Below are 13,186 nucleotides of genomic sequence, written 5' to 3'. Positions count from 1 at the left end.
GAGGTCTCTTAGAAGGGAGACCAGGGATTGCAAAAGGAACCATGGCTCAACGCGATTTTCTCAACAGTCCATAATAATCGCTGGGAAAAGTACTCCGACAGGAGAGGATAGTAACTCGATAGTTCATCTCCCTTTTGGGGCGATCAATCACCTCCGAGACAAACAGTGCAAACTTCACCTTTATCGCTGCTTTTATCGCCGATCCAAAGAGAGAAAAAAAAAATGTAGAGCGGGAAAAAGAGCAGGAACATTGCCATTTTCTCCACCCCTTTTGACTCGAGTAATTTTTCTTTACCCTTCGACAGCTTTCCTCATGCTATCGGAGTGCTTTATCGCAGCTACCCTGACGTCGGGCAAAGCCCCGGCGTCAGCGAGTCTCCGCGATGTAGGGATCTGCGTTCATGAGTTTCAACCGTCACCTAACCTACGCTCCACCTTCAAGAAGAGCTCGACTCCAGCCAATTGTCTGGCCGTGAGCCCGTCACATGTGTACGCAGCTCAGGCGGAGAAAGCCATTGTCCATGTGTACAGCAGAGAAAAAGGGAATCAAGAGGCGGTTATTCCCTTCCCGGAGCGCATTCGCAGCATTGCGATTGCGGGGGGCAAGAATGGCGACGTCTTGGTCTTGGGTACCGAAGGGGGCCGTCTAATTTTATGGGAAGTGAGTTTAACCTAAATCTCCTGCGTTGCTATGCGGGGAAGAAGCAATTGGTCAAGCAAATCTAACATGAGCTCTATTAATAGACTTGCACTGGACGTCAAGTCGCTACAACAGCATCCCACCTGAGCCCAGTGACCACCCTGGTCGTTGACCCCAGTGACAATTTCATTCTATCCGGCTCCTCCGATGCCAGTATCCATGTCTGGTCTTTAGTCGACATCCTTTCTTTCACAAAGCTCCCATCCGGCCGGGATCGGCAACCACCAAACTCCCCCATCCGTACATTCTCGAACCACCGCGCTGCCATCACGTCACTTGCCGTGGGACACAGCTCCGGTAGATACAACATCGCCGTTTCGACAGCACAGGATAACACAGCCATCGCTTGGGACTATCGCACCGGACGCGTCCTGCGGACGTTCCTCTTACCTTCCAGCGCAGTCTCCCTGGCTCTTGATCCAGTTGACCGCGCATTCTACGTCGGCTATGAAGATGGCAGCATCCAATCAGTGGACTTATACAAGTCTCAATCCTTCCAACATCCTCTCCATGACCCATCACTACAGTCTACCCCAGCCCAGCCCTCCGCAGAAGAGAAATGGTCCCCGCCGTCTGCCGACTGCGGCGCCGCCCAGTCCCTCTCGCTCTCCTACGATGGAATGACCTTGTTATCGGGCCACCAGAACGGAAAAGTACTCTCATGGAATGTCGGCAGAAAGAAATACGCCACAACCGTAGCAGACTACACACATCCCGTGACGAACCTTCATATGCTCCCATTGGCTGGCCTCCCCAACCCCGGCCAGGATCTAAAAAGGGTAGTACACACAGTCGTCAAACCCCGATACGACAGTAGCCTGTCGGAATCATCTCAAGCTGCAGGCGCCGTACCTGCCAACTACACCTTCAACACCCACCTCCTCGACTCAACATCATCCAAGCCTGCCACAGCAAGGAACCTCGATGGCTCCGAGCGAACAAACCAGTTTGCAGAAGCTTTCACTCAAGCCGTCTTCCCCAACTCAATGATCGAAGAAGGTCTTGCTGAGCTAGCTGCCTTTAACCAGCCGGAAGGCAGCACCGCCCAAGGCTCGCCCATGATGACACAAGCCACAAATTATGAGGACCTCGCAGCAAAGGACTCACAGATAGCAAACCTAGAAAGCGAGCTTACAGCCCTCAAAAAGAAAACAACAGCCAACGACGCCGCCCGTCAACTCACCACAGACGAGGTAACAAAGCTTCGTTCCGACCTAGCCAATTTAAATGATTACATCAACGAACTCCACCAGAAACAAGACCAAGCACAGAGAGAAAAGGTCATCCGGCAAGCCCGGAAAGAAGAACGCGAGACCCGTAAACGGGAAGCTTGGTTTGCGGCTGAGAAGAAGGGAAAGAAAGGCGACGCCATCGTCCGAAGGATGGAAGCCGAGGAAGCTATGCAGACCAGTGACTCGGACGATCAGAGCAGCGATGAGTGATTATTTCTACTATTTACTGTAATCTGACGTTTTACATTCTTCTTCCTGTCATAATTCTTTTCCATAAACTGTGCACGGCCCTGTCATGTTTAATTTATCTTGATTTACGAAGGCGCTTGGTTCAAAATTTCAGGTTCAACTTCATAGATGGTGAGAGGCTGATTAAGTTATACTTTGTATGTACGCATTGTATATAGGAATGACTGACGCCACAATTGCTATACCGTGGCACTTATCCTACCTTCTATTGTTTCTTCGAAAAGAGGTAGCTAATAAATGGACAACCCAACAACGGAATGCCATTAAGTGGAATGCGGTGTCTTTAATTTCCACCATACGCTACACTAAATCAACCAATTTCCTAGATGCCCATTCCAGATACATCGCCAAAGATAAAGATTAACCTGTGACGCGACAGAATTCCAGATAATGCCGGGTCATCATTCCACCAATGGAGTAGAAGGATAAAATACCAATACGTACTAGGCAAGTCAATTGATATGCTGGAACAGTGCGAATTCTTTGCGTGACAGGAGTGACAAGTCGCATTCTTCAGCGTTTGATCGTCGGTCAATGGCATGATGGCATATGTGGTGGCGGCAAGTAACAGAAAGATAATGATTCCCACTGCTGGCCAAGACAGTCTTGCACATCCGTTCCGGACGGTGTCATAGCAGAGCAAACAAACATATTAAGGAAGAGAGGGTGCAGCATAAACCTCACCTGGAATGTGCCAATACAACTCTACTTGTGGTTCGTCGAAAATTAAAAGCTGCTCGATTTATACGATGGTCTCGGCCGGTGAGTACCTTCCACTAAGCCCCGGAAACTTGTCAGGCCCAGCCAAACGGCCTCTTCGGTGCGGATGGTTCTGCTCCCTTGGCCAGGAAGAAGGTTGACCCAGTAATCGAAAAGCTTCCCAGCTTCAGTCGGGCTAATGTCCATGTCGCATAGTTGAGGGTCATTGTGAATTGCCGCTTCGATCCCTGCTATACCACCGAACACAACAAGGAGGTGCTTGTAGTCCGGGGGAATTTTCCGCCGGTCATAATTGTCATGCTCTTGTCGCTCTTCCTCTAGAACCGAATAGACGGGGGCGCCTCGCTCGGACGTTCCAAAGGAGAGGTCGTAGCCACCGTCAAATGGGCATTCAGTGAACACAGACGACAAGGATCGGCAGCGACGCACATAGTAGCCCCAATAGTACCCAGCTTCAGAACGAGGAGTAGAAGGATGTACGGGCTGCGCATAATGCTCGGGACCACGCTCGGAGAACCGGACGGTTACACGGGCATATTCGGGCAGCTGGATGTCCGGGAGGACGACCTTCTTAGGAAGACCGGTATCGACCACGGTAGCATTAAAACTAGTAGAGCTACTGGATGAATGACGACGGTTATGATGATAGCTGCTCATCTGTGTACTAAGCCTCCTCTGCCCCCCACCATCGGAACTCGATATCACAATTCCTTCACGGTAGTCACACCATTCGTTGGCGCGAAGATGGTGCGGCATATCGAGGCTGGGAAGTAATCCAGCTCCACGAAGATTGGGGTGCATCGGAAAGAGGTGTTTACGAAGATATGGTGGGGTCTCGAGGTATGAAAGTATATGCGCTAGGAAATGCGATGGGTCCGAGTATGCGGTATACCGTTTGGCGGAGTGGTCGTTGCCATTGAGCTCGTCACTCGTTTTGTCTATAGGGGACTCGTAATAATCTCCCTGGCCGTAGTACTCATCGTGCGGGCTATTCTCATCGTCATCAAACACCACTACCTCATCAACACAAAAGACGGCGAGAGCACGTGCGATGATACCGGCCAAGAGAGTCTTCTGCTCCACAGAATGAGCACTTTTAGGGGCCTCGTTAGTATTGCTTTTCTACTGTTAAGTCGTCCCAGTAAAACAGAAACGAAACTAGTCACGAGACACGGTCTATACATACTTGGCCACAATGCTGCCTGGGATAGCGACAGTCAATGTATGCGATCGGCCACCAGATGGGGTAAAAACGGCGGTAGGCTTCGAGGTAAAAACATTACTCGAACGGCCATTATAATCGGGTTGACAGTGATCATGAGAGGTCTTGCGTTTCTATCAAGGCCAATTGGGTCAGTAACTAGCGGTAAGGGATATGGAGAAGTCAGAAGTATATATACCTTGGGAACATTGGGACGTCGCATCGTGGGCCGCGGGCGAGAGGACGAAGGTCTTGGAGCAGAGAACGAGGGGAGTATGGGATAGAAATTGGTGTTTTGTATTGGATCGCAAAATATTTCGCACAAAATCCCTTTGACTAATCGACAGGTTTGTTATTATGGACACCGAGATGGCTTGACCGATGAGGATGGTTGCTGATGACGTCGGTCTCCACCGCCTTATGGAACCTTTAGCGCCTACCGCACTTTAATTTGTCTACCCTTTCATCATCCAGAAAGGGAGGCCTACAGGTTCAGGTACCGCTACCAATCAGTTTCCGATTCACTTTGGATCATCAGGAACATGCCAGATTTGGTGACAGGCCACTATCATAATGCCTGCGCACCACCCTAATATACACCCTGCTGCGCTCCTTGCTCACCAACTGCCTCTCCTTTCAATTCCTGCATGATCTTCACCCCGGAACTAGTGCCAATCCGCTCAGCTCCTGTTTTCAGCATGCGAATACAATCCTGCGCGGAGCGCACTCCTCCGCTAGCCTTAACCTTGCACCCATTGCCTACCGAACCCGCAGTGGCTCGCATGAGGGCCACGTTGTCAATATTGGCACCAGGTCCATTGAATCCCGTGCTCGTCTTAATAAAATCAGCACCAGCCACATCCGCAATGACCGACCCCGCAATAACCTCCTCGCGTGTGAGCTGCGAAGTCTCCAGGATGACCTTCAGTTTAATCGGCGACGGGGCTGCCTTCCGCACACCCAGTATATCTGTGTAGACATCCGTATACTTTCCTTCCTTCAACAGAGGATACTTGAGAACCATATCCAGCTCGGCGGCTCCCTGCTCAACTGCATCCCGGGCTTCCTGCTCTTTCTCTGAGGTCTCATACATGCCCTCATGGAATCCCACAACGCAAGCTACCTTCACATCGGAACTTCCCTTGAGTTCCTGTACCGCGCGACGGACATGGTTCAGGCGGACGCAGACGGTCGCAAACTGGTACTGAAGGGCTTCGGCGCACAGCTGGTCGATCTGCTGTTCTGTTGCAGTCAACGCCAGCTGGGTGTGATCGATCGTACGATTAACCTCAGATGGTAATGGTGTCTGGTACTCCGGGAAAGTCTCCGGAAGTGAGACTTTAATAGTAGAAATCAGAGCAGCCCACGCTGCGTCGTCTTTCGGGATAGACATTTTGCTGTAAAGGGAACTGTCACAGGTTAGGTAGATGTGCGCTGTCAATATTATCGCAAACTCAACTCTAAGGCTTAGGCTCTATTTCAGACGTTTAAGTAGTTTAATGGTACGTTTGAATTTGTCGTGTATTCTGGGGATAGCGAATTTCTCTCTCGTAAATGCGGAGAAATGTCGTCACGTGATGATATCTCAATGAACATCACAGAGAACAGTTACCAGCATCGTATGTCCATGAAGGCTGTTAGAAATTGGTTGTTTCGGGATTTTGATCAGGAAGACTACCAACAGAAGGTGCTCTTCCTATTGATGATAAAGTAAAAGATATAGTAACCGGTATCATGATAATCCAACCCAACACCACGACTCATCCCACCAATGCGCAACGCTCTTTAACCTCCAAGAATACAAGAATCCCTCTGATTGAACTCAGCGGCAACTCTTGCATTCTGGCCCTCGAATATCGTCCACGCGCCCAATCTTCCTAGGTCCAAATCCACCGGGTCCGCCACCACCGCCGCCTCCGGAGCCGGATCCACCACTGCCCCCCCAGCGAGCTCTAGTATTCGGGTGATTTTGGGAACGGTTAACATTGAATCGCGAGTTCTGCGCAGCTGTGTACGGGTTGAGCTGTGGTTCATGTCAGTATGATATCGACAAGTACGATGGTGATAAAACACGACAAGATCGCTGGACAGCGCGGAATAGTACGGAATATTTTGGTGACAGAAGGTTACAATCCATGACGTACCGAGAAAAGGCTCACGAAATAGAGGCCCAGAAAGAGATAAATGTTTTCGATAAGGCGGTTGATGCGAACCCACAGGGGCGGGCTGAGATAAGGCAGTCAGTGAGTTGTCATCTAGAGCGTTAGGTGGCTCTTTCTTTACCTTCCAAGAACCTGTCCATTGGACAGATATGTTTGGGGTTTTGACGACATGATGCAGTAGTGACCAAAAGGTGTTGGTTCTGTTAATGACGGTGAAAGCGCGGTGGTAAGTGGCATTCATGAGATGGGGATTGGCGTGCTTTATCTTAGCGCCGGAACTCGTGATTCAGGTTCCACTTTAATGGAACGGTTTCCATATTGGGTAACTTGGCTAGTGAGGTCCCGTCAAAACTGGGAAGAGATAGCAGTCCTACCTAGACATATTAAACTCAGCATGGCATTTATGCATCCTGCGAATATACGGGGTATTACTACGTAGGCTGAGAAGTTATCTGGGTGCTTGGTGATATTTTACCACCAGTTATTCTTTGATCTATACAAGGAGAAATGGAATATATACACAGGGAATGATCGACAATAACCAGCAATATTCCTCTTGAAATCTAGTACGTATGGGTATCTATATATACAACTCCAGAGCTCCAGTGCCTCTGCAACATCGTCAGCCATAAAACGTCATTAGAAACGTAGCCTTGTTCAATCATGTTTCTGGCCGTTCTCCGGAACTATTTCATTCCGTAGGTCGTCCAAACCACGGAAACCTTCTTCGACAGTCCACTTCTCGTCCTTGCGAGGATGTAAAATGTGGCAGCTAGCCCCAACAACTAACAATCCAGGTGGCCGCGAGCCCTCAGCTTCAAATGCAAGGCACACATTTTCTAGAGTAGAACGGATCACTCGCTGATCAGTGCAGGAAGCCCGCTCGATAATCGCGCACGGAGTATCCTTGGGCCAAGGAATTCGTGGGCGTGAACCTTCCTGAGGTGGCGTAGTCAGCAACTCCACTAGCGCCGATAGTCGGTGTAATGCCATCAAGAAGACGACTGTTTGAGTGGGAACGTAGGTAGGAGGCTCGGGAGCTGCACCCTTTCTTCCCGTACCAGTGCAAATCAGGACCTGGTCGGACACGCCCCGATGAGTTGCTGGTATCTCTGCGAACAATGAAGCGCTCAGAGCGCTAGTAATTCCGGGCAAGACAATTGGAGTATACCCTTCACCTCGGAAGAATTCAAACTCCTCCCCTCCTCTTCCGTACAAATAAGGGTCTCCCTGCTTTAGACGAAGGACATACCGTCCCCGACGCAGTGAATCCAGCCCCATTTGCAAGAATTCCTCTTGTGCCTGATCTGCGTTCCCAGGGAACTTCCGTGCAATATGAACTTCTGTTCTCCGCGGAATTAATTTCAGGACAGGTTCTGGAACCAGTTTATCTGCGAGGATAATGTCTGCATTCTGAATCGCATTGTAGGTTGCTCGCGTGAGCATGTCCGGGTGTCCAGGGCCCGAACCTGCCAGAACAATTTTCCCTTTCTTTTGCAGATGGCTCACTCCATTGGTGCTATCCAGGTTATTTTTACCAGACGAGTATGCTTGAAGAATGGTATCGATGTCAGCATCACTGATAGCAGCGAGCTTTTGAAGAGGCCAGTATTCGCATATCTGGGAGAGCCAGCGGATCCGCCGTGTCTTTGCGGCAGAAACGTCATCCTCTGTCACTAACTTGTTGAACGTATGGCTTTGACCGGTGATATCATCCTCGTCTCCTTCGAGAGGTGCAGTGCACAGACCTGCTGCATAGTCCTCCGCCCAGAGGCGCCTTCTTACGGCCCCCAATCTGTCTATTGCAATTCCCAGATTGGAGGGAAGGGAAGAAGATATTTCTCTTCTTAAGCGAGATGCAAGCTTGCAACCACGCCCTGATGTTGTAATCCCAATATGAAGAGGGCCATCTGAGTACGTGGAAAGCAAGCTAAAAGTACATAGCTCCGGGGCATCAGAAACATTGACAGGAATTCTAAGCCGCCGACAAAGCTTTGAGATGTGTGCACCTATCAATTAATTAGATCATATTCCTTGGTAGCTTGTAAGATCAGCACATACTCAACGGGTGATTCCCACCAAGGGTGATGAAAACCGTGTCAACAACATGGTCGACGTCTTCCCTGCCCAGAGTCTTCAGATCATCATCTTGGAATTCTCTGCGTATCCATTGTACAGAACCATCCTCAATGCGCTCAGACAAGCTGAAATGCAAGTCTCCAGTGTCTGCCGCAATGATGACTGGCTTTGCGCCGGCTTCTAAGGATTTCGCACAGCGGGCTGCAGCAAGAGGATTTCCACCGACAATCAAATGAACTTGAGATTCAGCATAGACCGCCGTCAGCAACGGTGCTGGAGATCCGTTATCGCACGATGCGTCTTTCATGGTGCCAAGTTGCCACCGCAGGTAAACCCCGCTGTTCCGAATGGCCTTTCTTAATGTACTAACGAGATATTTGTGAAGATGTGGGAGGACAGAACCAGCGGAAGTCGAGTGATTTTTATTCCTTTACCCCACAATCACCGAAATGGCAGAGGGGCCCCCAGTCAATATGATTGCTTGCGGGCACAAAAGTCCGCGGAAATAGGCTCAACGCAACCGAATGAGAGGCGAATTGGAGATAAGGATTGAGTTTCTCCTGACAATCGCAGCTGCGCAGTCTGATAAGCCTATCTAGACGATTGATAAAGCAAATCCCATTTACCACAGTATTTATCAGTCATCTGAAATTGTGACTCTTTCTTTTATATACATTTCTCTGTAGTTCCCAATGCGGTTAAAGCGATATTGCGTGATCGTGCATTTCGTTGCTTATCTAAGCCCCGCATATGGTCATCGTGAATCAGCCTGAAGCTCATTAGCCGCCATCGCAATGAGGATGTTTTCACAGTTTGGCTGCCTCCTTTTGCGATGTTTCTCACCGATCAAGTTAGTACGGTTGCTGCAAGACAACCAAAAATGCAACAGGGTGGTTCTCTGACGATCGGCATATTAGAACACTGGAAGGATCCAACAGAAAATCCTAGAACTTCAATCAAGACAAGACCGGGATTGACATAGAACACTCATGATGCTCATCTGGGGAGGAGAATGCCAATAGAAAAGTAAACATGGAAGGCCATGAAACCTCCTTAGTACTTACCCTGGTGATGTTGACCAGGCTGATGCCTTAGTCACCCAAATTAGACTGATCATCACGTGATGTAGAGCTTCGGGCAGCTTGACTGGCAAGTAGACGTCAAGCTCCATGTTCGTTCCCATCCTCAGCCCGTCACTACGCTATCAGCTGCATCTTGTCACGATCTACCTTCCATCCCTCGAGTTCGGAACACTTAACTCTTCCTTCTTGATACCCTCTATCATAAACTCCGAAATCGTCAAACTTCGTCATAACATCCGTCATCATGGCTGACGGACTATTGAAGGCGGAGAAGGACTTCTCCAAGGATGCTGACAAGCTAATTCCCGAGGCCGAGCAGATCGCCAAGGTTGGATTTGCTTCATATAGCCATAGTGGAGTGTGATGCTAACATGACGGGTAGACCGATGCTCAACGCGCTATTGACAGTCTGCTCGGACTGGAGAAACAAGCAAGACAGGTATGACATATGACTGCCCCTGTTTGATATTCCGCGATGCTGACAGAGTTCTAACTCAGGCCTCTGATCTCCCAACTACATCCCGTCTTCTCGTCGCTATCGTAACGCTCAGCAAAAACTCCGGAGACTGGAGCCTTCTCAACGACCAAATCCTTCTTCTCTCCAAGAAGCATGGCCAGCTTAAACAAGCCATTACAAAGATGGTGCAAGTGGTAATGGGATTCTTGGATGAGACACCCAGCATGGATGTGAAGTTGTCTGTCATCGAGACCCTCCGGACTGTGACTGAGGGAAAGGTGGGTACCTCGACAGCCTCTTGTCCAGCTTATGGCTAATACACCATACAGATCTTTGTCGAAGTCGAAAGAGCCCGCGTCACCCGCATCTTGTCGAATATTAAGAAATCCCAAGGCGATCTCAATGCCGCCGCTGACACCCTCTGCGAACTGCAAGTCGAGACATTCGGATCCATGACCAGAAGAGAGAAAACCGAATTTATCCTGGAACAAGTGGCCCTTTGCATAGAGCGTGGCGACTGGACACAAGCAACTATCCTGAGCCGCAAGATCAATAGGCGTTACTTCAACCGCAAGCCGAAGAAGAGCCCCGAGGAGATCGCGAAGCTCAAGCAGGAAGCCGAGGAGAGGGAGAAGACCCGTGCTCCGGATGAGCCCCCGATGGAAGTTGATGACGACGTAACGGATCTGAAGCTCCGCTACTATGAACAACAAATCATCCTTTCGAACCACGATTACAAGTACCTGGATGTGTGTAAACATTATCGCGAAGTGCTGGATACAGAGTCGGTACAGAACAACCCAGAACAGCTGCGAGCAGTAAGTATTCTTCTTTGGCATGATCTTGTTGATCTTAAGCTAATGACCACATAGGTCCTTGCCCGGATTATCTACTACATCATCCTGTCTCCATATGACAACGAACAGTCAGATCTGTTGCACCGTATCCAATCGGACTCTCGAATTTCCATGGTCCCCGTGGAGAACCGGCTTCTGAAGTTTTTCACCATCCACGAATTGATGCGCTGGCCAGCCATTGGACAGCAATTTGGCCCCCATTTGTGCAATACCGATGTCTTCAATCCCCAGCCCAGTCAGTCGTCTGCAGACGACCAACCATTCAAGAGGTGGCAAGATCTTCGGAAGCGGGTTATTGAACACAATGTCCGCGTCGTGGCCAAATATTACACGCGGATCCAGATGGGCCGGTTGACTCAGCTTTTGGACTTGACCGAGGAAGAGACGGAGAAGTATATCAGTGAATTGGTCACATCGAAGACAATCTATGCGAAGATCGACCGTCCCGCGCGGCTGATCAACTTCGCCAAGCCGCGCGATGCTGATGATGTGTTGAACGAATGGAGTAGCGACATGAAGAGCCTCCTGGGACTCTTGGAGCGCATCGATCACTTGATCACCAAGGAAGAGATGATGGCCCGTATCCTCCCCACTCGGGAGAAGGGCAAGGCCCGTTAAACAGGTTGGCTTAGAAAGTTGTCAGCGATTACGCATCGGCGCTGGGTTCACGGCGTGTAAAATTACGAGACACTATCTAGAAATGGATTAATGCTTTTGCATGCTATATACATGATGCTGCGCCGGCTAATGCCATTTCCCAAAGCTAGTCGTATATCACCGCACAATCTTCATGGCGTCTATAGAAGAAGACAAAGCAGAACATTCTAAATCTAGATCTATAATCTAAAAGGGCAAGTCCATATCATTCACATCCTCCTCCTCAGCATCCTTCTTGTTACCACCCTCCAACTGCTCCCTAATAAACCGCACTGCAGCATCCAAATACGGCCTTTGACTGGGCAAGAAATGACCACCAGGATGCCAAACAACCTTACCCTCCTTCTCAGGATCTCCCGCACAAGCCTCAACCAGCGCCCTACTCCTCGACTCCTCAACAACCGCATCCAACGACCCCAAGACATGCAAAATCGGGGTCTGCAACGCCGGGCTCTCATAAAACCCGCGATACCGGGCCCCAGGCGAGCGGAACCCACTATAACAAAGCGCAAACTTGAAAGGCGGGTGATTCAACCCCTCAAACGCCTTGGGAAACGACACCCCAGACACAACAGCATCGGTCTCGGCCTTCCCCTCCGACGCAACATTGGCATCCAAAAACCTCGCGAACGCCTCCTTCCGGCCCGGCTCGAGCAACGACACCACCATGGCGGCCATGGCGGCGCCCTGCGAGAACCCGATCACGCCGTCGAAGGGGCCCTCCTCGGACATGACTTTTGCGACAGCCGCCAGCCCGTCCTCGAGCCCGAGGTATTCGGGCGGCGAGGCGGTGTTGGAGCGCCGGAACCAGCCGTAGGCTTCGAGGGGCTCGGTGGGGGTTTCTTGGGTGGGCTCGTAGCCGGGGATGTCGGCCGGGTTGAGGCGCAGGGGGCCTGTCGGGTAGGTTGCTGTGACGTCGTGAAGGGGGAAGGCTTTCGTGAGATGCTTGATTAGGGCGCGGCTTTTGGCGTGGAAGAGGGGGCCGGATTGGGTGTAGCCGTGTAGCATGAGGAGTTTGAGGGGTTGTTTGGACATTTTGGCTTGTTTTTGTAGGGGTTTCTTTTTCTTTTCTTCTCTCTTTTGTGTATTTGTTGGAATGGGTCGAGGAGGGTTCGGTTTGGAGGGGTTGTTGTAGGATTAGTTGGGATGAATGAGATGATCTGATCGGGGAATCAGTATGGTTAGTTTGAATTGTATCGCAGAATCGATAAGATAAGAAAGGCGGGAAAGCGTGGCATTATTGTTCCCCCTCTATGCCAAGTATAGAAACAGACCAGTTTGGTACTGCATTGCAGGACGTGGGAATCAATTGGAGGTTCATCCTAGCTATGGCATTTTGCTACAACCGCCTGAAACACTCATGAATTAGTTCAGTGATTTCGTGATACCCTGCCCCAAAGGCACATACATGCCTGTATGTGATTGCAGGTATACACCTACGTCAGAATCATGCACTGCGGGAGTATACAGCATGGGGGACCTATAACAAGCGAACACGTCCACCAGACCATGTATAAATGAATACCGCATGGGACTTTTTAATTCTGACGACGACACTGCACATTTAGGTCACTGGAAAAGTTGGCCCACACTATCAGAGGCTGAACGTTGTGAAACAACAAGACTGAAAGCAATGCACAGAATGCCCTGGTACTCATTTTCCTTGGCAAGTTTCAGGTATTACTATAGGTCGCCATGCGAGGTTTATACTTAAGAGAGACATATTGTCTTTTACCAGTACATATTATCCTGTGTTCCTGAACTTCTAGGGGCGATTGCCGTCAGTCCCA

General features: G+C 49.9%; 7 protein-coding genes across 7 annotated transcripts; 2 read left to right on the top strand and 5 right to left on the bottom strand.

Annotated features, from left to right (window-relative positions):
* Positions 1-313: 313 nt before the first annotated feature.
* ABOM_004776 (putative ribosomal assembly complex component Ipi3) lies at positions 314-2,142 on the top strand (the record flags this gene model as incomplete). Its single annotated transcript, XM_022531905.1, has 2 exons — positions 314-661; positions 745-2,142. 2 exons carry the CDS (start codon positions 314-316, stop codon positions 2,140-2,142), a joined length of 1,746 nt encoding a protein of 581 aa, XP_022390071.1.
* A 765-nt stretch (positions 2,143-2,907) lies between these two features.
* On the bottom strand, positions 2,908-4,325 carry ABOM_004775 (RNA methyltransferase; the record flags this gene model as incomplete). Its single annotated transcript, XM_022531904.1, has 3 exons — positions 2,908-3,994; positions 4,088-4,236; positions 4,302-4,325. The coding sequence occupies 3 exons, from the start codon at positions 4,323-4,325 to the stop codon at positions 2,908-2,910; spliced, it is 1,260 nt and encodes a 419-aa protein (XP_022390068.1).
* Positions 4,326-4,691: 366 nt separating this feature from the next.
* Positions 4,692-5,495, bottom strand: ABOM_004774 (2-deoxyribose-5-phosphate aldolase; the record flags this gene model as incomplete). The annotated part of the gene is made up of 1 exon (XM_022531903.1): positions 4,692-5,495. One exon carries the CDS (start codon positions 5,493-5,495, stop codon positions 4,692-4,694), a length of 804 nt encoding a protein of 267 aa, XP_022390069.1.
* Positions 5,496-5,924: 429 nt separating this feature from the next.
* On the bottom strand, positions 5,925-6,435 carry ABOM_004773 (uncharacterized protein; the record flags this gene model as incomplete). Its single annotated transcript, XM_022531902.1, has 3 exons — positions 5,925-6,125; positions 6,247-6,328; positions 6,386-6,435. 3 exons carry the CDS (start codon positions 6,433-6,435, stop codon positions 5,925-5,927), a joined length of 333 nt encoding a protein of 110 aa, XP_022390074.1.
* Positions 6,436-6,921: 486 nt separating this feature from the next.
* Positions 6,922-8,650, bottom strand: ABOM_004772 (putative siroheme synthase; the record flags this gene model as incomplete). Its single annotated transcript, XM_022531901.1, has 2 exons — positions 6,922-8,273; positions 8,326-8,650. The coding sequence occupies 2 exons, from the start codon at positions 8,648-8,650 to the stop codon at positions 6,922-6,924; spliced, it is 1,677 nt and encodes a 558-aa protein (XP_022390075.1).
* A 1,019-nt stretch (positions 8,651-9,669) lies between these two features.
* Positions 9,670-11,357, top strand: ABOM_004771 (proteasome regulatory particle lid subunit RPN5; the record flags this gene model as incomplete). The annotated part of the gene is made up of 5 exons (XM_022531900.1): positions 9,670-9,753; positions 9,808-9,864; positions 9,924-10,160; positions 10,212-10,700; positions 10,755-11,357. The coding sequence occupies 5 exons, from the start codon at positions 9,670-9,672 to the stop codon at positions 11,355-11,357; spliced, it is 1,470 nt and encodes a 489-aa protein (XP_022390072.1).
* A 225-nt stretch (positions 11,358-11,582) lies between these two features.
* Positions 11,583-12,431, bottom strand: ABOM_004770 (alpha/beta hydrolase; the record flags this gene model as incomplete). The annotated part of the gene is made up of 1 exon (XM_022531899.1): positions 11,583-12,431. The coding sequence occupies one exon, from the start codon at positions 12,429-12,431 to the stop codon at positions 11,583-11,585; it is 849 nt and encodes a 282-aa protein (XP_022390073.1).
* Positions 12,432-13,186: the final 755 nt, after the last annotated feature.

Source organism: Aspergillus bombycis (genome assembly GCF_001792695.1).
Source record: "Aspergillus bombycis strain NRRL26010 chromosome Unknown contig00032, whole genome shotgun sequence".
Taxonomy (NCBI): domain Eukaryota; kingdom Fungi; phylum Ascomycota; class Eurotiomycetes; order Eurotiales; family Aspergillaceae; genus Aspergillus; species Aspergillus bombycis.
The sequence above is the reverse complement of the archived record's forward strand: the minus strand, read 5'-3'. Positions and strand labels throughout refer to the sequence as shown.